We start from the raw sequence: 25,643 nt of genomic DNA, 5'->3' as shown, positions 1-25,643 counted from the left end.
TGTGAACAGTGGGGACATCAGGGAAAGAGGCAAAAGCTTTTCTGAAGGTCCTAGAGAACACACACACACACACACACACACACACACACACACAGACACACACACACACACACACACACACACAGACACAGACACACACACACACACACACACACACACAGACACACACACACACACACACACACACACACAGACACACACACAGACAGACACACACACACACACACACACACACACACACACACACCCACACACACATTCTTACTAGATTAATATGATGTATCTATAGTGGTCCAGTACCACCCACAGCCTAACTTCTCAACTTTAACCCCTGACCCTGAAACCCCTCCTCCCCAGGACTCCCTGGGTATGGATGTGGACTGGCGTCTTCACCACCCTGAACCAGTCACGGTACCCTACCTGAGTCCCCTGGTGCTGTGGAAGGAGCTGGAGTCCCTGCTGGAGAACGAGGGAGACCCTGTTATCACAGTATCGTCCGTGGTGGACCACCACCCCATCATCTACTGGAACCTGGTTTGGTACTTCAGACGCCTGGACCTGCCCAGCAACCTGCCTGGACTCATACTGACCTCAGAGCACTGCAACAGGGGATCTACGGTAGGGGAACACTCACATACAGTGCTATGAAAAAAGTATTTGCCCCCCTTTCTAATTTTCTCTAACTTTTGCATATTTGTGATACTGAATGTTATCAGATCTGCAACCAAAACCTAATATTAGATAAAGGGAACATAAGTGAACAAAGAACACAACAATTACATATTTATGTCATAAACAAAGTTATGCAACACCCAATGCCCCTGTGTGAAAAAGTAATTGCCCCCTTACACTCAATAACTGGTTGTGCCACCTTTAGCTGCAATGACTCCAACCAAATGCTTCCTGTAGAATTCTCTGATACAGAGCAGAATTCATGGTTCCTTCTATTAAGGCGAGTCGTCCAGGTCCTGAGGCAGCAAAGCATCCCCAAACCATCACACCACCACCACCACCATGCTTGACCTTTGGTATGATGTTCTTACTTTGGAATGCAGTGTTTGGTTTTCGCCAGGCATTATGGGACCCATCTCGTCCAATAAGTTATACTTTTGAATCATCTGTCCATAGAACGTTCTTCCAAGAGTCTTGATGATCATCCAGGTGCTTTTTGGCAAACTTGAGTCAACTTTTTGGACGAGATGGGTCCCATTGCAGCTAAAGGTGGCACAACCAGTTATTGAGTCTAAGGGGGCAATTCCTTTTTCACACAGGGGAATTGGGTGTTGCATAGCTTTGTTTATAAATATGTAATTGTTGTGTTATTTGTTCATTTATGTTCCCTTTATCTAATATTAGGTTTTGGTTGAAGATCTGCTAACATTCAGTATCACAAATATGCAAAAGTAGAGAAAATTAGAAAGGGGGCAAATACTTTTTCATAGCACTGTATATATACACACACACACACACACACACACACACACACACACACACACACACACACACACACACACAGGATACACACACCAACCTGCCTGGACTACTTACCTCTGAGCACTACGGTATGCACACATACACACTAACACTTGCTTGGCCTCATCCACATGCATTTGGAAACATGTCCTTCAACCTTCAACTCACTCCAGATTCCCTGTCTATACATCTCACTCCAGATTCCCTGAATCTGTCTATACGTCTCACTCCAGGTTCCCTGTCTATACGTCTCACTCCAGGTTCCCTGTCTATACGTCTCACTCCAGGTTCCCTGTCTATACGTCTCACTCCAGATTCCCTGTCTATACGTCTCACTCCAGATTCCCTGTCTAAACGTCTCACTCCAGATTCCCTGTCTATACGTCTCACTCCAGATTCCCTGTCTACCAGAACGCTAGGTGTGACACCAGGCGATAGAGTACATGACATATTGTCATTGAGCAGCCAGTGTGTGTGTTTCTCACTGCTGACCCTGTCCTTCCCCAGGTCCCTCGTCACTGGATGTCAGAGGACAGCAAACACGTGTTGATCCAGATCTTATGGGACAACCTCAAGCTGCACCAGGATCCCATCCAGCCGTTTTACATCCTCTGGAACACACAGAGTAGGTTATACTCTACATCAGGGCCTGTCTCAGTGAAATACATTAAGTTATACTCTACATCAGGGCCTGTCTCAGTGAAATACATTAAGTTATACTCTACATCAGGGCCTGTCTCAGTGAAATACATTAAGTTATACTCTACAGCAGGGCCTGTCTCAGTGAAATACATGAAGTTATACTCTACATCAGGGCCTGTCTCAGTGAAATACATTAAGTTATACTCTACATCAGGGCCTGTCTCAGTGAAATACATTAAGTTATACTCTACATCAGGGCCTGTCTCAGTGAAATACATGAAGTTATACTCTACAGCAGGGCCTGAAGCCGTCTCAGTGAAATACATTAAGTTATACTCTACATCAGGGCCTGTCTCAGTGAAATACATGAAGTTATACTCTACAGCAGGGCCTGTCTCAGTGAAATACATTAAGTTATACTCTACATCAGGGCCTGTCTCAGTGAAATACATGAAGTTATACTCTACAGCAGGGCCTGTCTCAGTGAAATACATTAAGTTATACTCTACATCAGGGCCTGTCTCAGTGAAATACATGAAGTTATACTCTACATCAGGGCCTGTCTCAGTGAAATACATGAAGTTATACTCTACAGCAGGGCCTGTCTCAGTGAAATACATTAAGTTATACTCTACAGCAGGGCCTGTCTCAGTGAAATACATTAAGTTATACTCTACATCAGGGCCTGTCTCAGTGAAATACATGAAGTTATACTCTACAGCAGGGCCTGAAGCCGTCTCAGTGAAATACATGAAGTTATACTCTACATCAGGGCCTGTCTCAGTGAAATACATGAAGTTATACTCTACAGCAGGGCCTGTCTCAGTGAAATACATGAAGTTATACTCTACAGCAGGGCCTGTCTCAGTGAAATACATTAAGTTATACTCTACATCAGGGCCTGTCTCAGTGAAATACATTAAGTTATACTCTACAGCAGGGCCTGTCTCAGTGAAATACATGAAGTTATACTCTACAGCAGGGCCTGTCTCAGTGAAATACATTAAGTTATACTCTACAGCAGGGCCTGAAGCCGTCTCAGTGAAATACATGAAGTTATACTCTACAGCAGGGCCTGTCTCAGTGAAATACATTAAGTTATACTCTACATCAGGGCCTGTCTCAGTGAAATACATTAAGTTATACTCTACAGCAGGGCCCGTCTCCGTGAAATACATTAAGTTATACTCTACATCAGGGCCTGTCTCAGTGAAATACATGAAGTTATACTCTACATCAGGGCCTGTCTCAGTGAAATACATGAAGTTATACTCTACAGCAGGGCCTGAAGCCGTCTCAGTGAAATACATGAAGTTATACTCTACATCAGGGCCTGTCTCAGTGAAATACATGAAGTTATACTCTACATCAGGGCCTGTCTCAGTGAAATACATGAAGTTATACTCTACAGCAGGGCCCGTCTCAGTGAAATACATTAAGTTATACTCTACATCAGGGCCTGAAGCCGTCTCAGTGAAATACATTAAGTTATACTCTACATCAGGGCCTGTCTCAGTGAAATACATGAAGTTATACTCTACAGCAGGGCCTGTCTCAGTGAAATACATTAAGTTATACTCTACATCAGGGCCTGTCTCAGTGAAATACATTAAGTTATACTCTACATCAGGGCCCGTCTCAGTGAAATACATTAAGTTATACTCTACAGCAGGGCCTGTCTCAGTGAAATACATGAAGTTATACTCTACATCAGGGCCTGTCTCAGTGAAATACATGAAGTTATACTCTACAGCAGGGCCTGAAGCCGTCTCAGTGAAATACATGAAGTTATACTCTACATCAGGGCCTGTCTCAGTGAAATACATGAAGTTATACTCTACATCAGGGCCTGTCTCAGTGAAATACATGAAGTTATACTCTACATCAGGGCCTGTCTCAGTGAAATACATGAAGTTATACTCTACATCAGGGCCCGTCTCAGTGAAATACATGAAGTTATACTCTACATCAGGGCCCGTCTCAGTGAAATACATGAAGTTATACTCTACATCAGGGCCCGTCTCAGTGAAATACATGAAGTTATACTCTACATCAGGGCCTGTCTCAGTGAAATACATGAAGTTATACTCTACAGCAGGGCCTGTCTCAGTGAAATACATGAAGTTATACTCTACATCAGGGCCTGTCTCAGTGAAATACATGAAGTTATACTCTACAGCAGGGCCTGTCTCAGTGAAATACATGAAGTTATACTCTACAGCAGGGCCCGTCTCAGTGAAATACATGAAGTTATACTCTACATCAGGGCCTGTCTCAGTGAAATACATGAAGTTATACTCTACATCAGGGCCTGTCTCAGTGAAATACATGAAGTTATACTCTACAGCAGGGCCTGTCTCAGTGAAATACATGAAGTTATACTCTACATCAGGGCCTGTCTCAGTGAAATACATGAAGTTATACTCTACAGCAGGGCCTGTCTCAGTGAAATACATTAAGTTATACTCTACAGCAGGGCCTGTCTCAGTGAAATACATTAAGTTATACTCTACATCAGGGCCTGTCTCAGTGAAATACATGAAGTTATACTCTACAGCAGGGCCTGAAGCCGTCTCAGTGAAATACATGAAGTTATACTCTACATCAGGGCCTGTCTCAGTGAAATACATGAAGTTATACTCTACAGCAGGGCCTGTCTCAGTGAAATACATGAAGTTATACTCTACAGCAGGGCCTGTCTCAGTGAAATACATTAAGTTATACTCTACATCAGGGCCTGTCTCAGTGAAATACATTAAGTTATACTCTACAGCAGGGCCTGTCTCAGTGAAATACATGAAGTTATACTCTACAGCAGGGCCTGTCTCAGTGAAATACATTAAGTTATACTCTACAGCAGGGCCTGAAGCCGTCTCAGTGAAATACATTAAGTTATACTCTACAGCAGGGCCCGTCTCCGTGAAATACATTAAGTTATACTCTACATCAGGGCCTGTCTCAGTGAAATACATGAAGTTATACTCTACATCAGGGCCTGTCTCAGTGAAATACATGAAGTTATACTCTACAGCAGGGCCTGAAGCCGTCTCAGTGAAATACATGAAGTTATACTCTACATCAGGGCCTGTCTCAGTGAAATACATGAAGTTATACTCTACATCAGGGCCTGTCTCAGTGAAATACATGAAGTTATACTCTACAGCAGGGCCCGTCTCAGTGAAATACATTAAGTTATACTCTACATCAGGGCCTGAAGCCGTCTCAGTGAAATACATTAAGTTATACTCTACATCAGGGCCTGTCTCAGTGAAATACATGAAGTTATACTCTACAGCAGGGCCTGTCTCAGTGAAATACATTAAGTTATACTCTACATCAGGGCCTGTCTCAGTGAAATACATTAAGTTATACTCTACATCAGGGCCCGTCTCAGTGAAATACATTAAGTTATACTCTACAGCAGGGCCTGTCTCAGTGAAATACATGAAGTTATACTCTACATCAGGGCCTGTCTCAGTGAAATACATGAAGTTATACTCTACAGCAGGGCCTGAAGCCGTCTCAGTGAAATACATGAAGTTATACTCTACATCAGGGCCTGTCTCAGTGAAATACATGAAGTTATACTCTACATCAGGGCCTGTCTCAGTGAAATACATGAAGTTATACTCTACATCAGGGCCTGTCTCAGTGAAATACATGAAGTTATACTCTACATCAGGGCCCGTCTCAGTGAAATACATGAAGTTATACTCTACATCAGGGCCCGTCTCAGTGAAATACATGAAGTTATACTCTACATCAGGGCCCGTCTCAGTGAAATACATGAAGTTATACTCTACATCAGGGCCTGTCTCAGTGAAATACATGAAGTTATACTCTACAGCAGGGCCTGTCTCAGTGAAATACATGAAGTTATACTCTACATCAGGGCCTGTCTCAGTGAAATACATGAAGTTATACTCTACAGCAGGGCCTGTCTCAGTGAAATACATGAAGTTATACTCTACAGCAGGGCCCGTCTCAGTGAAATACATGAAGTTATACTCTACATCAGGGCCTGTCTCAGTGAAATACATGAAGTTATACTCTACATCAGGGCCTGTCTCAGTGAAATACATGAAGTTATACTCTACAGCAGGGCCTGTCTCAGTGAAATACATGAAGTTATACTCTACATCAGGGCCTGAAGCCGTCTCAGTGAAATACATTAAGTTATACTCTACAGCAGGGCCTGTCTCAGTGAAATACATTAAGTTATACTCTACATCAGGGCCTGAAGCCGTCTCAGTGAAATACATGAAGTTATACTCTACAGCAGGGCCCGTCTCAGTGAAATACATGAAGTTATACTCTACATCAGGGCCTGTCTCAGTGAAATACATGAAGTTATACTCTACATCAGGGCCTGTCTCAGTGAAATACATGAAGTTATACTCTACATCAGGGCCTGTCTCAGTGAAATACATGAAGTTATACTCTACATCAGGGCCCGTCTCAGTGAAATACATGAAGTTATACTCTACATCAGGGCCCGTCTCAGTGAAATACATGAAGTTATACTCTACATCAGGGCCCGTCTCAGTGAAATACATGAAGTTATACTCTACATCAGGGCCTGTCTCAGTGAAATACATGAAGTTATACTCTACAGCAGGGCCTGTCTCAGTGAAATACATGAAGTTATACTCTACATCAGGGCCTGTCTCAGTGAAATACATGAAGTTATACTCTACAGCAGGGCCTGTCTCAGTGAAATACATGAAGTTATACTCTACAGCAGGGCCCGTCTCAGTGAAATACATGAAGTTATACTCTACATCAGGGCCTGTCTCAGTGAAATACATGAAGTTATACTCTACATCAGGGCCTGTCTCAGTGAAATACATGAAGTTATACTCTACAGCAGGGCCTGTCTCAGTGAAATACATGAAGTTATACTCTACATCAGGGCCTGAAGCCGTCTCAGTGAAATACATTAAGTTATACTCTACAGCAGGGCCTGTCTCAGTGAAATACATTAAGTTATACTCTACATCAGGGCCTGAAGCCGTCTCAGTGAAATACATGAAGTTATACTCTACAGCAGGGCCCGTCTCAGTGAAATACATGAAGTTATACTCTACATCAGGGCCTGTCTCAGTGAAATACATGAAGTTATACTCTACATCAGGGCCTGTCTCAGTGAAATACATGAAGTTATACTCTACAGCAGGGCCCGTCTCAGTGAAATACATTAAGTTATACTCTACATCAGGGCCTGAAGCCGTCTCAGTGAAATACATTAAGTTATACTCTACATCAGGGCCTGTCTCAGTGAAATACATGAAGTTATACTCTACAGCAGGGCCTGTCTCAGTGAAATACATTAAGTTATACTCTACATCAGGGCCTGTCTCAGTGAAATACATTAAGTTATACTCTACATCAGGGCCCGTCTCAGTGAAATACATTAAGTTATACTCTACAGCAGGGCCTGTCTCAGTGAAATACATGAAGTTATACTCTACATCAGGGCCTGTCTCAGTGAAATACATGAAGTTATACTCTACAGCAGGGCCTGAAGCCGTCTCAGTGAAATACATGAAGTTATACTCTACAGCAGAGCCTGTCTCAGTGAAATACATGAAGTTATACTCTACATCAGGGCCTGTCTCAGTGAAATACATGAAGTTATACTCTACAGCAGGGCCTGAAGCCGTCTCAGTGAAATACATTAAGTTATACTCTACATCAGGGCCTGTCTCAGTGAAATACATGAAGTTATACTCTACAGCAGGGCCTGTCTCAGTGAAATACATTAAGTTATACTCTACATCAGGGCCTGTCTCAGTGAAATACATGAAGTTATACTCTACAGCAGGGCCTGAAGCCGTCTCAGTGAAATACATTAAGTTATACTCTACATCAGGGCCTGTCTCAGTGAAATACATGAAGTTATACTCTACAGCAGGGCCTGAAGCCGTCTCAGTGAAATACATGAAGTTATACTCTACAGCAGGGCCTGTCTCAGTGAAATACATGAAGTTATACTCTACATCAGGGCCTGTCTCAGTGAAATACATGAAGTTATACTCTACAGCAGGGCCTGTCTCAGTGAAATACATGAAGTTATACTCTACAGCAGGGCCTGTCTCAGTGAAATACATGAAGTTATACTCTACATCAGGGCCTGTCTCAGTGAAATACATGAAGTTATACTCTACAGCAGGGCCTGTCTCAGTGAAATACATGAAGTTATACTCTACAGCAGGGCCTGTCTCAGTGAAATACATGAAGTTATACTCTACAGCAGGGCCTGTCTCAGTGAAATACATGAAGTTATACTCTACATCAGGGCCTGTCTCAGTGAAATACATGAAGTTATACTCTACAGCAGGGCCTGTCTCAGTGAAATACATGAAGTTATACTCTACATCAGGGCCTGTCTCAGTGAAATACATGAAGTTATACTCTACATCAGGGCCTGTCTCAGTGAAATACATTAAGTTATACTCTACAGCAGGGCCCGTCTCAGTGAAATACATTAAGTTATACTCTACAGCAGGGCCCGTCTCAGTGAAATACATGAAGTTATACTCTACATCAGGGCCTGTCTCAGTGAAATACATTAAGTTATACTCTACAGCAGGGCCCGTCTCAGTGAAATACATTAAGTTATACTCTACAGCAGGGCCTGTCTCAGTGAAATACATTAAGTTATACTCTACATCAGGGCCTGTCTCAGTGAAATACATGAAGTTATACTCTACAGCAGGGCCTGTCTCAGTGAAATACATGAAGTTATACTCTACAGCAGGGCCCGTCTCAGTGAAATACATTAAGTTATACTCTACATCAGGGCCTGTCTCAGTGAAATACATGAAGTTATACTCTACAGCAGGGCCTGTCTCAGTGAAATACATGAAGTTATACTCTACAGCAGGGCCCGTCTCAGTGAAATACATTAAGTTATACTCTACATCAGGGCCTGTCTCAGTGAAATACATGAAGTTATACTCTACAGCAGGGCCTGTCTCAGTGAAATACATGAAGTTATACTCTACAGCAGGGCCTGTCTCAGTGAAATACATGAAGTTATACTCTACATCAGGGCCTGTCTCAGTGAAATACATTAAGTTATACTCTACAGCAGGGCCTGTCTCAGTGAAATACATGAAGTTATACTCTACAGCAGGGCCTGAAGCCGTCTCAGTGAAATACATGAAGTTATACTCTACAGCAGGGCCTGTCTCAGTGAAATACATTAAGTTATACTCTACAGCAGGGCCTGTCTCAGTGAAATACATTAAGTTATACTCTACATCAGGGCCTGAAGCCGTCTCAGTGAAATACATTAAGTTATACTCTACATCAGGGCCTGAAGCCGTCTCAGTGAAATTTATTCTTTGTATGCTGGTACCTTGTTTTATCAAGGAACAGATAAAGCCCATAAGTCTATATTTTACTGTGGTTTTAAGAAGAGCATATCTGTACGAATTGTGGATGTCTTGTTGCCTTTTTGTGGCCTAGCTTTGGCAGATGGAAGAGCTCAGAACCTTGGGCAGCTATGTGGCAGCCATTTTGGATCTATGTGTACTGTAATGTCTGGGAGCTAACAGGGGTCTGTTGTGCTCTCTGTTCTCTGTCTTTCAGGGCAGCCATTTTGGATCTCTGTGTACTGTAATGTCTGGGAGCTAACAGGGGTCTGTTGTGCTCTCTGTTGTCTGTCTTTCAGGGCAGCCATTTTGGATCTCTGTGTACTGTAATGTCTGGGAGCTAACAGGGGTCTGTTGTGCTCTCTGTTCTCTGTCTTTCAGGGCAGCCATTTTGGATCTCTGTGTACTGTAATGTCTGGGAGCTAACAGGGGTCTGTTGTGCTCTCTGTTCTCTGTCTTTCAGGGCTTAATTGTGCTCTGTTGTTAGACAGTGAGTGTTCTCTTTAGGACTCTACAACTGAGTCCTCTCCTTTGTCTCTGTATGTCCTGTCTGCTTTTCTGCGCTCTGTTTGTTCTCTTTGTAGTCATTTGGAAAACCCGTTTCATTTTCTCTGTCCTCAGTATCTTTCCATTTGTGTGGTTGAAATGCATCGCTGTATTGCTGTTCTCCACTTGCTTGACAGTCTTGAGAATTCTGTGGGCTGTCTTTTGATTGGATTGTCTAAATAATGTTGTTTCCAGTGATTCATTTTCTTCAGTTCTTCCAACGTTTTAATGTGTGCCTTCGTCTAGTTGGATCTCAAATACACCCCTGTATTATACACTCGTGTATTTGAGGATGGGTTAGCGTCTCTGGTTTACTGTGTGTGTGATCGCTCTTGCATACCTACGTGTGTGCGCACGTGGACGTGTTTGTTATACACTGCTCAAAAAAATAAAGGGAACACTAAAATAACACATCCTAGATCTGAATGAATGAAATAATCTTATTAAATACTTTTTTCTTTACATAGTTGAATGCGCTGACAACAAAATCACACAAAAATTATCAATGGAAATCAAATTTATCAACCCATGGAGGTCTGGATTTGGAGTCACCCTCAAAATTAAAGTGGAAAACCACACTACAGGCTGATCCAACGTTGATGTAATGTCCTTAAAACAAGTCAAAATGAGGCTCAGTAGTGTGTGTGTGGCCTCCACGTGCCTGTATGACCTCCCTACAACGCCTGGGCATGCTCCTGATGAGGTGGCGGATGGTCTCCTGAGGGATCTCCTCCCAGACCTGGACTAAAGCATCCGCCAACTCCTGGACAGTCTGTGGTGCAACGTGGCGTTGGTGGATGGAGCGAGACATGATGTCCCAGATGTGCTCAATTGGATTCAGGTCTGGGGAACGGGCGGGCCAGTCCATAGCATCAATGCCTTCCTCTTGCAGGAACTGCTGACACACTCCAGCCACATGAGGTCTAGCATTGTCTTGCATTAGGAGGAACCCAGGGCCAACCGCACCAGCATATGGTCTCACAAGGGGTCTGAGGATCTCATCTCGGTACCTAATGGCAGTCAGGCTACCTCTGGCGAGCACATGGAGGGCTGTGCGGCCCCCCAAAGAAATGCCACCCCACACCATGACTGACCCACCGCCAAACCAGTCATGCTGGATGATGTTGCAGGCAGCAGAACGTTCTCCATGGCGTCTCCAGACTCTGTCACGTCTGTCACGTGCTCAGTGTGAACCTGCTTTCATCTGTGAAGAGCACAGGGCGCCAGTGGCGAATTTGCCAATCTTGGTGTTCTCTGGCAAATGCCAAATGTCCTGCACGGTGTTGGGCTGTAAGCACAACCCCCACCTGTGGACATCGGCCCTCATACTACCCTCATGGAGTCTGTTTCTGAGCAGACACATGCACATTTGTAGCCTGCTGGAGGTCATTTTGCAGGGCTCTGGCAGTGCTCCTCCTGCTCCTCCTTGCACAAAGGCGGAGGTAGCAGTCCTGCTGCTGGGTTGTTGCCCTCCTACGGCCTCCTCCACGTCTCCTGATGTACTGGCCTGTCTCCTGGTAGCGCCTCCATGCTCTGGACACTACGCTGACAGACACAGCAAACCTTCTTGCCACAGCTCGCATTGATGTGCCATCCTGGATGAGCTGCACTACCTGAGCCACTTGTGTGGGTTGTAGACTCCGTCTCATGCTAGCACTAGAGTGAAAGCACCGCCAGCATTCAAAAGTGACCAAAACATCAGCCAGGAAGCATAGGAACTGAGAAGTGGTCTGTGGTCACCACCTGCAAAACCAGTCCTTTATTGGGGGGTGTCTTGCTAATTGCCTATAATTTCCACCTGTTGTCTATTCCATTTGCACAACAGCATGTGACATGTATTGTCAAACAGTGTTGCTTCCTAAGTGGACAGTTTGATTTCACAGAAGTGTGATTGACTTGGAGTTACATTGTGTTGTTTAAGTGTTCCCTTTATCTTTTTGAGCGGTGTATATACAGTGTGTATTAGTGTAGCCTACATATCCATCTTTCTGACCCCTGACCCAGGTGTGGGCTACCCATTGTGTCGTCCTGTGAGCGAGGCGGAGCGTCCGTTTGGGGAGGAGCTACTCCACAGCGTGGTCAAGAGCATCCAGAGGAACGACGTCTCTCGACCAATGGGACAGCTCCTACAGCTGCTGGGGCAGAGCCTGGGGGTCAAGAGGCAAAGGTCAGGGGGTTACACATTAATAACTCCATTGTCCAGGGGCATGTTCAGGAGGATGTAACGTTACCAAACATTCAGATAGAAAGGTATTTTGTAGAACAGACATGATTGTCTGTCAGGATAAAGAATTGTCAGCTCTGCTCATTCCATTTCTATCTATCTGTAACAGTCAGAGTGTTTCACATCACTAAATACACCCCACAAGTCAGTTGGTGCAAATATAGCAATACTAAACGATAGCCAAGGTTGGGAAAATGTTAAGGACAACATTAAGTATCATTAGCCCTTTGATGTCAAAGAGAGACAGTCGGCATGCTATCTACTGGAACTAGTCTGCTAAATCTCCACTGTAACATCTAACACCCCCGTGCTCTTCCCTCTGCAGGAGTCTGTACAGAGATATCCTCTTCCTGTCTCTGGTGGCTCTGGGAAAGGACAACATTGACATCGGTAAGTCTGCTTCCGTGGTGCTAGTAGTTTCAGAAGTACTGGAGTGTGCTCCCAGCCGACAACTCTCCAGGTGCAGGGTACACAAACCTAATCTAGAAGGACACTAAATACCCACACGCTGTTGAAAGCTCCTGCGGTGTATTGCAACGTTTTCACTAGAAGGTCTTCAGTTGAAATTAGATTTAAATCAGTGTTAAACATGGATTAACATTGACGTGATAATCTCATCTCACTCTTCCTCCTCCCTCCAGACGCTTTTGACCGTGAATACAAGATGGCGTACGACCGCCTCAGCCCGACCCTGGTGAAGCTGACGCACAACTGTGACCGTCCGCCCAGCGCTGGGGTCATGGAGTGTCGCAAGACCTTCGGAGAGCCCTACCTCTGAACTCTGACCCCTTACCCCTGACATGACACCTCCGACACCTCAGCCTTCACCCGGCCAGTCACCTCCACCACCCAGCATAGCACAGCCATGGGTAGCACACATGGGTAGGGTTCAAGAGATCTTTGTGTCCATGAAAAGCGCAGTATAAAATCCATTTATTACAAAGAGGACAGAGGATTGCTTTAAAAGACAAGCTCAGGAAGCCCTTAAGAAAGACTTAGAGAATGTGTGATGATACCTTGTTGATACCGTGTGTTTGGGTCATGTCTGTAACCTGTGAGAAACGTGAAGGGGTTGACGAGAGCGTAAAGGAGCTGACGAACCAAGGCTGGTATTATGTAGTCCGACTAGTCTCACAAAAGGGATTTTTTTTAAATCACATCTCATCACTTGGATGTATATGAACTGGACATACCACTCTGGATGGATGGAGATCATACACATTAACGTAACAACGTTTTCACACAAAAATGTGTTCCATTTCGGGGTACTTATGTTTTAAAAATCTTGTACAAATTGATATATACAATGCAAAATGTACTTTATATACCACAGTAGTAGAACCTTTTTTAAAACAACATTTATATTATATAGTCATATATAAAGACTAATATTAGCAATATTTTACTTAACGTTAATTCTATTTATTCAAAGTAAGCATTTTATTTATTCTAGTCTGTTTTATTTGTTTAGTGGATGTACTGGCTTCATGTCAGGTTGAACATCCATTCCTCTCCTCCTGTGGTTGATGGATGTACTGGCTTCATGTCAGGTTGAACATCCATTCCTCTCCTCCTGTGGTTGATGGATGTACTGGCTTCATGTCAGGTTGAACATCCATTCCTCTCCTCCTGTGGTTGATGGATGTACTGGCTTCATGTCAGGTTGAACATCCATTCCTCTCCTCCTGTGGTTGATGGATGTACTGGCTTCATGTCAGGTTGAACATCCATTCCTCTCCTCCTGTGGTTGATGGATGTACTGGCTTCATGTCAGGTTGAACATCCATTCCTCTCCTCCTGTGGTTGATGGATGTACTGGCTTCATGTCAGGTTGAACATCCATTCCTCCCCTCCTGTGGTTGATGGATGTACTGGCTTCATGTCAGGTTGAACATCCATTCCTCTCCTCCTGTGGTTGATGGATGTACTGGTTTCATGTCAGGTTGAACATCCATTCCTCTCCTCCTGTGGTTGATGGATGTACTGGCTTCATGTCAGGTTGAACATCCATTCCTCTCCTCCTGTGGTTGATGGATGTACTGGCTTCATGTCAGGTTGAACATCCATTCCTCTCCTCCTGTGGTTGATGGCTGTTAAAAGGTCTAGGGGTATCTACAGTGTAGTGTTACGGTACAGGCTACTGTACCACATTAATTTCCATCATAAACTGAACTAAGCTGATTTGCAGTATTGTATCAGTGGGGGCGTTGAAAGATTTACTCTAAACCACTAAAGGTCGCTTTAAAACTGCCAAAATGTTGCGTTAAATACTTAATTTCCGCTGCACTTTACAACAGATTTTGTTGTTGTTGACAAGACGCATCCTGAGTATGGATTGATTCGTTTGATCAAAAATATAAATGTATTTCACAGAAATACCCATACTGAGTCGAATACTGATTGACCACTGTTTTTAAAGTAACGTGCAATTGTAAAAACAGACTTTGACATCTTTGGCACAACATGCTGTATGAATCGACACCGCAGATATCAGTATTAATATCGTTAAAGTGAAAGTACCTTCACGTTTAAAGTTTGAGTACCCTTTGAGGACCTCCTGTTAAGAACATTTAGTTACCCTTTTGATATATGGAGGGAATATTTCTACACAACAGTAGGTTCCGTATCCTTTCGTATTCTCTATACTACCTGTACGTATGAGCTGTGAATAGTGGGTTATGACAAGGAAAGTATGGGTTATTCAATAGTTTTGAGGTAACTGTCTGTTCCCCTTAAAAAAAAAACGTATTTGGGGTTTTAATTTTCTTATGTGTTTGAGAACCAAAAAGTAATAATCCAAAACAGTACGATGGTACAGTGTGTGTGTATATACTGAACAAAAATATAAACGCAACATGTAAAGTCTTGGTCCCATTTTTCATGAGCTGAAATAAAACATCCCAGGAATGTTCCATACGCACAAAAAGCGTATTTCTCTCGAATTGTGTGCACAAATTTGTTTACATCCCTGTTAGTGAGCATTTCTCCTTTGCCAAGATAATCCATCCACCTGACAGGTGTGGCGTATCAAGAAGCTGATTAAACAGCATGATCATTACACAGGTGCACCTTGTGCTGGGGACAATAAAAGGCCCACCCATGGCAGTGCCCCTGCCCAGTCATGTGAAATACATAGATTAAGGCCTAATGAATGTATTTTAATTGACTGATTTCCTTCTATGAACTGTAACTCAGTAAAATCTTTGAAATTGTTGCATGTTGCGTTTTATATTGTTGTTCAGTATAGTTCTGTTAGGAGCTATAAGTCTAGAGCTGGGGTCAGTAAGAATGATTCATATCATTGACGTGTAGGCGAGTCCAGGGTTGGGGTTAATTCCATTTCAATTCCAGTCAATTTCTCTTCAACGCTTTTCAATTTGTAATTTGGTTTACTTTCTGAATTGGCTAAATTAAAATGGAATTGACCCCAAACCCTGACTGAGTCGCTCCAGTCACAGGTTGTATTCCCAAACCTGAGGCCAGTTCAGTTCTACTGAAACGCAACGTCTGGTTTCTAACCCATGTTGAGGACTTCAGGCTGACACAACGCACCAACGTTCAATAACTTGATACATCCTTAAAAGCTTTACATATGGTCCTATATATATATCTATACATGTTAATCTATATACTGATCGAATACAATACAAGTGTTCTGTTTATCTTCCATACAAGGTACAATATGAGTAAAAACCTACGTTGGCTTCCCTGTTCAGCAGCACAACTGAACATTCAGTGGCACATCCACATGCAGTAAAAACCTTTTGAAAATAAAGAAGTGGTTGATGTATCAGGACCTCAGTCCAGTGGCTATGATGACATGGCTGTTCATATCTGGCCTATTATACTGATGATACCAAGTTCAGCCTTGGCGATGTATATTGCCTTCAATTCATTTAAAATAATGTTTTGCTGATTTTATGTGGGAAGAAAGAGGTGGGCACACCTGAACATAGATTATAATGCTTTCCGTTGTCTGAGTTGAGAACAACCCATTGTGTGCACTTGACCAGGTATACACTTGAAAATCCTCCGTTTTAAGTATGTAGCAACATCTCTCTCGAAAATGCTTCCAATTCAGAATTAAATCATTGAAGTACCTTTATGACATTTATAATGTCCCCCTTCAACAGATATGTTAAACACCTATCCTGGCGACTGCAATGTAGACAGAACGCCACGAATCATCTAACCTGAAGTGAGGCACACCGGTGACCTCCAATTACAATGTAACAACATACTGATGTCATTGGCTAGAAGAGGACCTCTGTCAAGAAGGGTCCAATGAGAGCTGGCCACTTCGATGATTGACAGCTGAGAGCACCAATCCCAGAATAGAGCTACTATGCAAACATGAAATGGGACGTTGCTATCTTGAAAGCTGAAGATTGTTACCAACCAACCAAGCGGTTAACAGAGAACCGGAATGTCAAAAAAAATATCACTGATGATATCAGCAGTGTCAACGGCGTTAAATAGCTTTGTTGTCAATCTCTGCAGGTTAAGGGCTCTATTCAATCCGCGTCGCTGAAGTTCAGCTTTACAGGGTGATTAAAAATGTAAAGGGTCTGTTTCTGCTTTAAAGGAGACTGCACTGACGGTAAATGCTGCATATGGCAGCTCCAACAGAAATGACCTTCACATTTCTATCATGGAATCTGTAATGCTTCAGTTGGACAGATTGAATAGAGCGCCAGAAGGTTATTAGTTGTGTATAAGGAAATGTACAAACAAAATGTTTCATTGTATTTAGGTCAATGTATAATATTTTATCTGGTCTTTTGTAGAGAAGACATTTTGTAAAAATGTTCCTAGTGTTGTTTACACCACTGTAGGACGGGTCAGTGGATCTGATGAAATTCATAATGTACTTTTGATTGGATCTTCAGGGTCGTCTCCAACTGGAAATAAAATCACTTAAACTGTGGCCAGGCGTGTGTGTTTCTACATTGGGATTAAATCACGTCGGGAATTTCCACTTAAACCGACATCCACAGCCTTGACAGTGAACGCAGTCTCTGTGAACGCCGGGGAAATTGCCTTTGAAAGACGCGTTGTCAATAGTGCATTGCGCTTGTCGACGACACACCTTTGATTGAATCCCGGCTTCCGTTTTAAATGACCCCAAAACATTTTGTTTTCATGCAACATAATTTCCAATCAACACTACACCTTTTTATTGAATATTATAAAAAAAAGTATTTAATTGCAGCATGGATTGTAAATACAGCATATGGATAGTTTCCTATCGTCAATACATGTTTCTGGTATCCATCTTACCCACACAAGTGTATTACATACCTACATAACACATGACACTACAATGCTGACAGTTAATGAAAGAATGGTTACATATGGGTTGTTTTAACTGGACTAGCTATTCCCCCGTTCCTGGTTATTCTAGACACAGAATCATTTCCATGAGAACTCAAGCTGCTGTATCTTTCTGCACCTGATAAACCATTTTTTGTTGTCACTGCTGTTGTTTTTTTTAAACTCTAAAAAGAAATGACTGTTGACATTTTTACATAGAACATGGATGAACACTAGAATGGGTGTGTGTACTGTGGATGGACAACTTCTACAATTACTCCTGCACGTCAGTTCTGATAAGACTTTCTTCAGTAGGTGTGGACAGACCAACCTCTACTGCTGCTCGTCAATTCTGGTGAAAGAGACCAGCAATAGTTCAACCATGGAGGTGTCCTCTGAGTCAACAATACCTGTCTCAACATAGACAACACAATCACGTCTGTGAACAGTAACACTACGAAATCCCCTGCCTCTCTATACCGTGATGTCCATAAATGTTAGTTACTGACAACGGTACAGTTTGGCGGTGATGACTTCAATGACTTCCTGACACACCTCTTTTTTTTCCTCCCTCCTCACTGTAGCATGATGTACTACAGTACCCATAATGCTCTGTGCAGTACAACACATCCAGTTTCATCTTAGTAAAAAAAAAAGACGTTCCTGAAACTAACATAATGGTGTCTGACCTCTGACCTCAGATGGAGACAGGGCAGATAATAACACGGTCCTCCAGCATCACACTGAGCACCAGGAACACAAAGTAAAGCATGAACATGGTGAGGCCCAGAACACGGCTCATCTTCCAGCGACACGCCGCGATGCTGATGATGACGAAGAGAAGCATGATGAAGAGGAGTACGATGGCACAGAACAGACCGTTGGAGTTCACCGCCACCGGCACCCCGCCTTGCATCGCCGAGAAGATCAACCATGGGACAGGCAGGCTGAGGGAGGGGGGAGTGGTGGGGGAGAAAGAGGGATGCAGAGAGGGAGAGTGAGAGGCAGAGAGAGCGTAGAGGTGGAGACAGAGAGGGTGAGAGGCCGAGAGAGCGGAGGGGTGGAGGGAGAGAGGGAGAGAAGGAGAGAGGGTGAGAGACAATCACCTTTGAGAATAGTAACACAGATTACCTTGATCGTTTACTACAGACAACGGTACACAGTTCATAGTGCCATAGTGATATCTCTATGGTTACAGTGGTCTATACTAACCCCATAGTGATATCTCTGTAGTTATAGCGGTCTATACTAACCCCATAGTGATATCTCTGTAGTTACAGTGGTCTATACTAACCCCATAGGGATATCTCTGTAGTTATAGTGGTCTATACTAACCCCATAGGGATATCTCTGTAGTTATAGTGGTCTATACTAACCCCATAGGGATATCTCTGTAGTTATAGTGGTCTATACTAACCCCATAGTGATATCTCTGTAGTTATAGTGGTCTATACTAACCCCATAGTGATATCTCTGTAGTTATAGTGGTCTATACTAACCCCATAGTGATATCGAAGATGTTGGATCCCACTGAGCTGGACACAGCCATGTCTCCCAGTCCTTTACGAGCCACGATGACACTAGTGATGAGGTCAGGGATGGAGGTTCCAGCTGCCAGGATGGTCAGGCCCATGATCTCCTCTGAGATGCCTATAGTCTCACCCACCTAGGGAGCCAACAGTCAATCAATCAATCAATCAGTGTCACCCACCTAGGGAGCCAACAGTCAATCAATCAATCAATCAATCTCACCCACCTAGGGAGCCAACAGTCAATCAATCACTCAATCAATCTCACCCACCTAGGGAGCCAACAGTCAATCAATCAATCAATCAGTCTCACCCACCTAGGGAGCCAACAGTCAATCAATCAATCAATCAATCAATCTCACCCACCTAGGGAGCCAACAGTCAATCAATCACTCCATCAATCTCATCCACCTAGGGAGCCAACAGTCAATCAATCACTCCATCAATCTCACCCACCTAGGGAGCCAACAGTCAATCAATCAATCAATCAATCAATCTCACCCACCTAGGGAGCCAACAGCAATCAATCAATCAATCAATCTCACCCACCTAGGGAGCCAACAGTCAATCAATCTCTCCATCAATCAATCAATCAATCAGTCTCACCCACCTAGGGAGCCAACAGTCAATCAATCAATCTCACCCACCTAGGGAGCAAACAATCAATCAATCTCACCCACCTAGGGAGCCAACAGTCAATCAATCAATCAATCTCACCCACCTAGGGAGCCACCAGTCAATATATCAATCAATCAATCAATCTCACCCACCTAGGGAGCCAACAGTCAATCAAGCCATCAATCAATCTCATCCACCTAGGGAGCCAACAGTCAATCAAGCCATCAATCAATCAATCTCATCCACCTAGGGAGCCAACAGTCAATCAATCAGTCTCACCCACCTAGGGAGCCAACAGTCAATCAATCAATCTCACCCACCTAGGGAGCAAACAATCAATCAATCTCACCCACCTACGGAGCCAACAGTCAATCAATCAATTAATCAATCTCACCCACCTAGGGAGCCACCAGTCAATATATCAATCAATCAATCAATCTCACCCACCTAGGGAGCCAACAGTCAATCAAGCCATCAATCAATCTCATCCACCTAGGGAGCCAACAGTCAATCAAGCCATCAATCAATCAATCTCATCCACCTAGGGAGCCAACAGTCAATCAATCAATCAATCAGTCTCACCCACCTAGGGAGCCAACAGTCAATCAATCAATCAATCAATCAGTCTCACCCACCTAGGGAGCCAACAGTCAATCAATCAATCAATCAATCAGTCTCACCCACCTAGGGCACTAGTAATCAGTCGATACATCTATCAAAATGTAATTGTTGACAAATACATAGCACATCCGTTGTTCATCCCGAGTGTAGTAGACAGAGGCCAGGATTCAATCAGCTCAGCGTTAACCCACGATAACAGACATAGCTTATCTCATAGCTTATCATTGCTTTTGTTTATAGTAGGTGGCGTCGGATGTGTTACTGCGTTGGAGTTGTCAAAACCACAAGCGGCGCCCAACGTTATACCTATCGGATGCACTAGTAGAAATCCCATGCAGCCGCGTTAAACTCAAACACTAAAATGTGTGATGTAATCTACACCTTGATTAGGCTGATCTAAATCCTTGCTATTTTGTTGAATGATTTTCAATGTCATTATTTCTATATAACCTGCCTTACACTTTCTCCTTCTGAACTTCTAACGTGGGGGAGATATAAGGACAGGTGCGGTTTCCTGACCATGACCACAAGAGCAACCGCTCACTGATTTGACAGCTCCAACGCAGTTACACCTCCGAAATCGCCTAAACGAAAGCAATGATAAGCTACGGGTTTGTCTGTTACCTCGGGTTATCGCTGATCTTGTTTGAATCCTGGCCTAAGTCAAAGAAGCACTAGACTAACAGTTTCTAAACAAGATGGAAGTCATGTGATCTAAAATCCAACAAGAGTGATACCTGATGTGCCCACCAGACCATTAGATAGGAGAACACAGCGATCCAAGTGATGGAACCAATAAACGTCAAGGCAAAGTACTTTCTGGAAGCCTGAGGAAGAGAACACACAGGAAGCTCATATCAGCATACATTCTAAGATATTTTGTGTTCTACATTTTCCACCACTTTGCAGGGCACAAGCACACAGTACAAAAATGACATCAATGCAACACAGAAATGTACGTCATACGTACCGGGTTGCGTACGTCGGGCACAGTGAGCCAAAGAGGGAACACTATGGGTAGGAGAAAGAGATATGTGGCCTGTTTCCGTCTGGTGTCTGGCCATTCTAACGACAGAGGTTCCTCATTCTCTTCACCCTCTTCCTCTTCACCCTCTTCCTCATCACCCTCTTCATCATCCTCCTCGTCCTCGCTCTCTTCCTCGCTCTCGTCCTCCTCACTGCTGTCTGAGCCGTCGGACCCCCCTGCGCCCGCTGGCCCCTGGTCCTAGTGAAGAGAGAGAGAGAGGGTGAGAGAGGGAGAGAAGAGTCGTGGTGGGTAAATTAACTCTCCTCTATCTCTTTCTCTTCCTCTCTCAGTACTTCCTTCCTTTCTCGCTCTCTCTATTTCTCTCTCTACCGTCTGTGCCTCTGACGGGTCTGGTTTCTCCTCCTCTTTAGGTGGAGTCTGGGAGGTCGAGGGTTCGGCCTCCTCAGTCTTATCAGGTCCACCTGAATACAGACAGAGACAAAACACAGCCAATAAGCAACAAAGTCATATGTTCACATTTACATGTTAGTCATTTAGCAGACGCTCTTATCCAGAGCCACTTACAGTAGTGAGTGCATACATTTTCATTTGTACTGGTCCCCTGTGGGAAATGAACCGACAACCCTGGCATTGCAAGTGCCATGCTCTACCAACTGAGCCACACGGGACATTTGTTCAATGTATTATTTATCTTTTTATTTATTTGACCAGTAAGTTGACTGAGAACACATTCTCATTTACAGCCACGACCTGTGGAATAGTTACAGGGGAGAGGAGGGGGGGATGAATGAGCCGATTGGGGCTGGGATGGTTAGGTGGCCATGATGAGGGCCAGATTGGACATTTTGCCAGGACACCAGGGTTAACACCTCTATCTACTCTTATGATAAGTGCCATGGGATCTTTAGTGACCACAGAGAGTCAGGACACCCATGTAATGTCCCATCCAAAAGATGGCACCCTACACAGGGCAATGTCCCCAATCACTACCATGGGGCATTGGGATCTTTTTTTTTAGACCTTCTAGTGGCCTTCCAAGGCATGTCCCTAGGGGGAGTAGCAGGGGGGAGGGGAGAGCAGGTAGCTGACTAGTGGTGGCTATTCACCAGCCTGATGGTCGGAGGGTAGAAGCTATTGGCCAGTCTTCCAGTTTTTACCATGATGCTCCTGTACTGCCTGCGTCTGAGTGACTGAAGCGGGGAGAACAGGGCGTGGCTTGGCTTGGCTGGGGTCCCTGATGATCTTCTTGGCCTTCCTGCGACACCTGGTGTTGTAGGTGTCCTGTAGGGCAGGCAGTGTGCACCCAGTGGTGCGTTCAGCTGCACGTATCACCCTCTGAAGCGCCTTGCGGTCTGCGGCGGTGGAGTCTGGGTTAACAGCCTTGCGAGGGTTAACTCTTTTGAATGACTTACATACACTACCGGGGTCAAAGGTTTTAGAACACCTACTCATTCAAGGGTTTTTCTTTATTTGTACTATTTTCTACATTGTAGAATAATAGTGAAGACATCAAAACTATGAAATAACACATATGGAATCATGTAGTAACCAAAAAAGTTTTAAACAAATCAAAATATATTTTATATTTGAGATTCTTCAAATAGCCACCCTTTGCCTTGTTGACAGCTTTGCACACTCCTGGCATTCTCTCAACCAGCTTAACCTGGAATGCTTTTCCAACAGTCTCGAAGGAGTTCCCACATATGCTGAGCAATTGTTGGCTGCTTTTCCTTCACTCTGCGGTCCGACTCATCCCAAACAATCTCAATTTGGTTGAGGTCGGGGGTGTGTTGGGTCATTGTCCTGTTGAAAAATAAATGATAGTCCCACTAAGCCCAAACCAGATGGAATGTTGTATCGCTGCAGAATGCTGTGGTAGCCATGCTGGTTAAGTGTGCCTTGAATTCTAAATAAATCACAGACAGTGTCGCCAGCAAATCACCCCCACACCATAACACCTCTTCCTCCATGCTTTATGGTAGGAAATACACATGCGGAGATCATCCGTTCACCTCACAAAGACACGGCGGTTGGAACCAAAAATCTTCAATTTGGACTCCAGACCAAAGGACAAATTTCCACCGGTCTAATGTCCATTGCCCGTGTTTCTAGGTCCAAGCAGGTCTCTTCTTCTTATTGGTGTCCTTTAGTAGTGATTTCTTTGCAGCAATTCGACCATGAAGGCCTGATTCACACAGTCCACTCTGAACAGTTGATGTTGAGATGTGTCTGTTACTTGAACTCTGTGAAGCATTTATTTGGGCTGCTATTTCTGAGGCTGGTAACTACTGAACTTATCCTCTGCAGCAGAGGTAACTCTGGGTCTTCCATTCCTGTGGCGGTCCTCATGAGAGCCAGGTTCATCATAGCGCTTGATGGTTTTTGCGACTGCACTTAAAGAAACTTTCAAAGTTGACTGACCTTCATGTCTTAAAGTAATGATGGATTGTCATTTCTCTTTGCTTATTTGAGCTGTTCTTGCCATAAAATGGACTTGGTCTTTTACCAAATAGGGATATCTTCTGTATACCCCCCATACCTTGTCACAACACAACGGATTGGCTCAAACACATTAAGAAGGAAAGAAATCCCACAAATTAACTTTTAAGAAGGCACACCTGTTAATTGAAGTACACTCTAGGTGACTACCTCATGAAGCTGGTTGATAGAATGCCAAGAGTGTGCAAAGCTGTCATCAAAGCAAAGGGTGGCTACTTTGAAGAATCTCAAATATAAAATATATTTTGATTGGTTTAACACTTTTTTGGTTACTACATGATTCCATATCTGTTATTTCATAGTTTTGATGTCTTCACTATTATTCTACAATGTAGAAAATAGTACAAATAAAGAAAAACCCTTGAATGAGTAGGTGTTCTAAAACGTTTGACCGGTAGTGTACGTCCTCAGTGGAGCCTGTGAGCGTATAGTCCACATTGTCATCGGGGGCTCTCCTCGGCAGCTCAGGGTCATTGTGACCGAATCTTGAGAAAAAGGTGTTTAGTAGGGTGGTGTTGGTGACCGCGATGTGGCTGGCTTTCTTTCTGTAATCCGTGATCGTTAGGAGCCCCTGCCACATACGCCTTGTGTCCGACCCGCTGAATTGCTCCTCCACTAAGTCCCTATACTTGTGTTTCACCATCTTTGATCGATCTGCGTAAGTCATATTTTTACAGTTGAACCAAACTATTTTCCCCGGTCACCTTGCCCTGTTTAGAAGCAGCAGCTCTCTCTTTCAGTTTTCCTACGAGGCTGCTATCAATTCACGGTTTTTGATTCGGAACGTTTTGAAAGACACTATCGGTATCACGTCGGCGTATATAATGATGTTATCTCCAGAGACGACCCGGAACATATTCCAGCCCACGTGATCAAACCAGTTTTGGAGCGTGAATTCTGATTATTGGTCGGACCTGACCAACGGAACTTCCCTCTTGAGTTTTTGTTTGTAGGCGGGGAGAAGCAGGATTTGCCGAAAGGAGGACGGGAAAGGGCCTTGTACTCATGTCGAAAAGGCGTGTAGCAGTGGTCAAGAGTAGAATTTCCGCGAGTTAAACACTCAAGGTGTTGGTAATAATTTGGGAGCACGGTTCTCAAGTTACTTTTGTTAAAGTCCCCCGCAACAATGAACACTGCCTCCGGGAATGCGGCCTCCAGTTTGTTCAGGGTCCAATGAAGATCTTTGAGAGCCTTTTTGGTGTCAGATTGGGGCAGGATGTACACAGCCATGGCAATAATCCCTGAGAACACTTTCGGAAGGTAAAAAGGGCGACATTTGATGACCAAGTATTCCTGGTTAAGATGGCGCCGACAGAGGGCGGCTCGCCTCGCGCTCCAATAAAACATTGCAGGTTTCTACTTTTCTTTGTGTGTTTTCCAGTGTTTTTCTAAAAGGTTCTTAATCAGTTTGTTTTGTGCATCACTACATACACCCGGGTAGAACTATTAGAATACGAATCGCTGGGTGCTCACCGTCCACACGACCTCCCCGAATTCCCTGAGACGGCGAAACAATGGACTAGCTTCTTTGGCGAGTGGCCGAGCTGCTTGGGAGTCCTACAGGAGAGTAGGAAGCGAAGACGCTGATGGAGAGGCAGACGTGGTGGGGTCTTAGTGAGATGAAGACGCCGGGCGACCCGTCTTCCATTACCCAGCATACTACTGTCCTCCATTACCCAGCATACTACTGTCCTCCATTACCCAGCATACTACTGTCCTCCATTACCCAGCATACTACTGTCCTCCGTTACCCAGCATACTACTGTCCTCCATTACCCAGCATACTACTGTCCTCCATTACCCAGCATACT

The 25,643-nt window shown here is 43.9% G+C and overlaps 2 protein-coding genes across 2 annotated transcripts in view; one reads left to right on the top strand and one right to left on the bottom strand.

The window, feature by feature from the left end:
• LOC311118938 (C-myc promoter-binding protein-like) overlaps positions 1-17,191 on the top strand; it is a 129,498-nt gene extending 112,307 nt beyond the window's left edge. The window contains exons 32-36 of the mRNA XM_084193688.1: positions 358-618; positions 1,981-2,098; positions 12,045-12,207; positions 12,590-12,654; positions 12,906-17,191. Of these exons, the coding sequence (XP_084049814.1) occupies positions 358-618; positions 1,981-2,098; positions 12,045-12,207; positions 12,590-12,654; positions 12,906-13,042 (744 nt within the window). The 3' untranslated portion in view covers positions 13,043-17,191. The remainder of the gene's footprint in view (positions 1-357; positions 619-1,980; positions 2,099-12,044; positions 12,208-12,589; positions 12,655-12,905) is intronic.
• Positions 17,192-18,115: 924 nt separating this feature from the next.
• LOC311118937 (sodium/potassium/calcium exchanger 1-like) overlaps positions 18,116-25,643 on the bottom strand; it is a gene marked incomplete at its 5' end in the record, with an annotated part of 30,756 nt that continues 23,228 nt past the window's right edge. The window contains 5 exons of the mRNA XM_084193687.1: positions 18,116-18,524; positions 19,077-19,243; positions 21,083-21,172; positions 21,316-21,570; positions 21,703-21,794. Of these exons, the coding sequence (XP_084049813.1) occupies positions 18,275-18,524; positions 19,077-19,243; positions 21,083-21,172; positions 21,316-21,570; positions 21,703-21,794 (854 nt within the window). The 3' untranslated portion in view covers positions 18,116-18,274. The remainder of the gene's footprint in view (positions 18,525-19,076; positions 19,244-21,082; positions 21,173-21,315; positions 21,571-21,702; positions 21,795-25,643) is intronic.

Source organism: Coregonus lavaretus (assembly GCF_964263955.1).
Source record: "Coregonus lavaretus genome assembly, contig: HAP1_SCAFFOLD_767, whole genome shotgun sequence".
In the NCBI taxonomy this organism is placed as follows: domain Eukaryota; kingdom Metazoa; phylum Chordata; class Actinopteri; order Salmoniformes; family Salmonidae; genus Coregonus; species Coregonus lavaretus.
The sequence above is the reverse complement of the archived record's forward strand: the minus strand, read 5'-3'. Positions and strand labels throughout refer to the sequence as shown.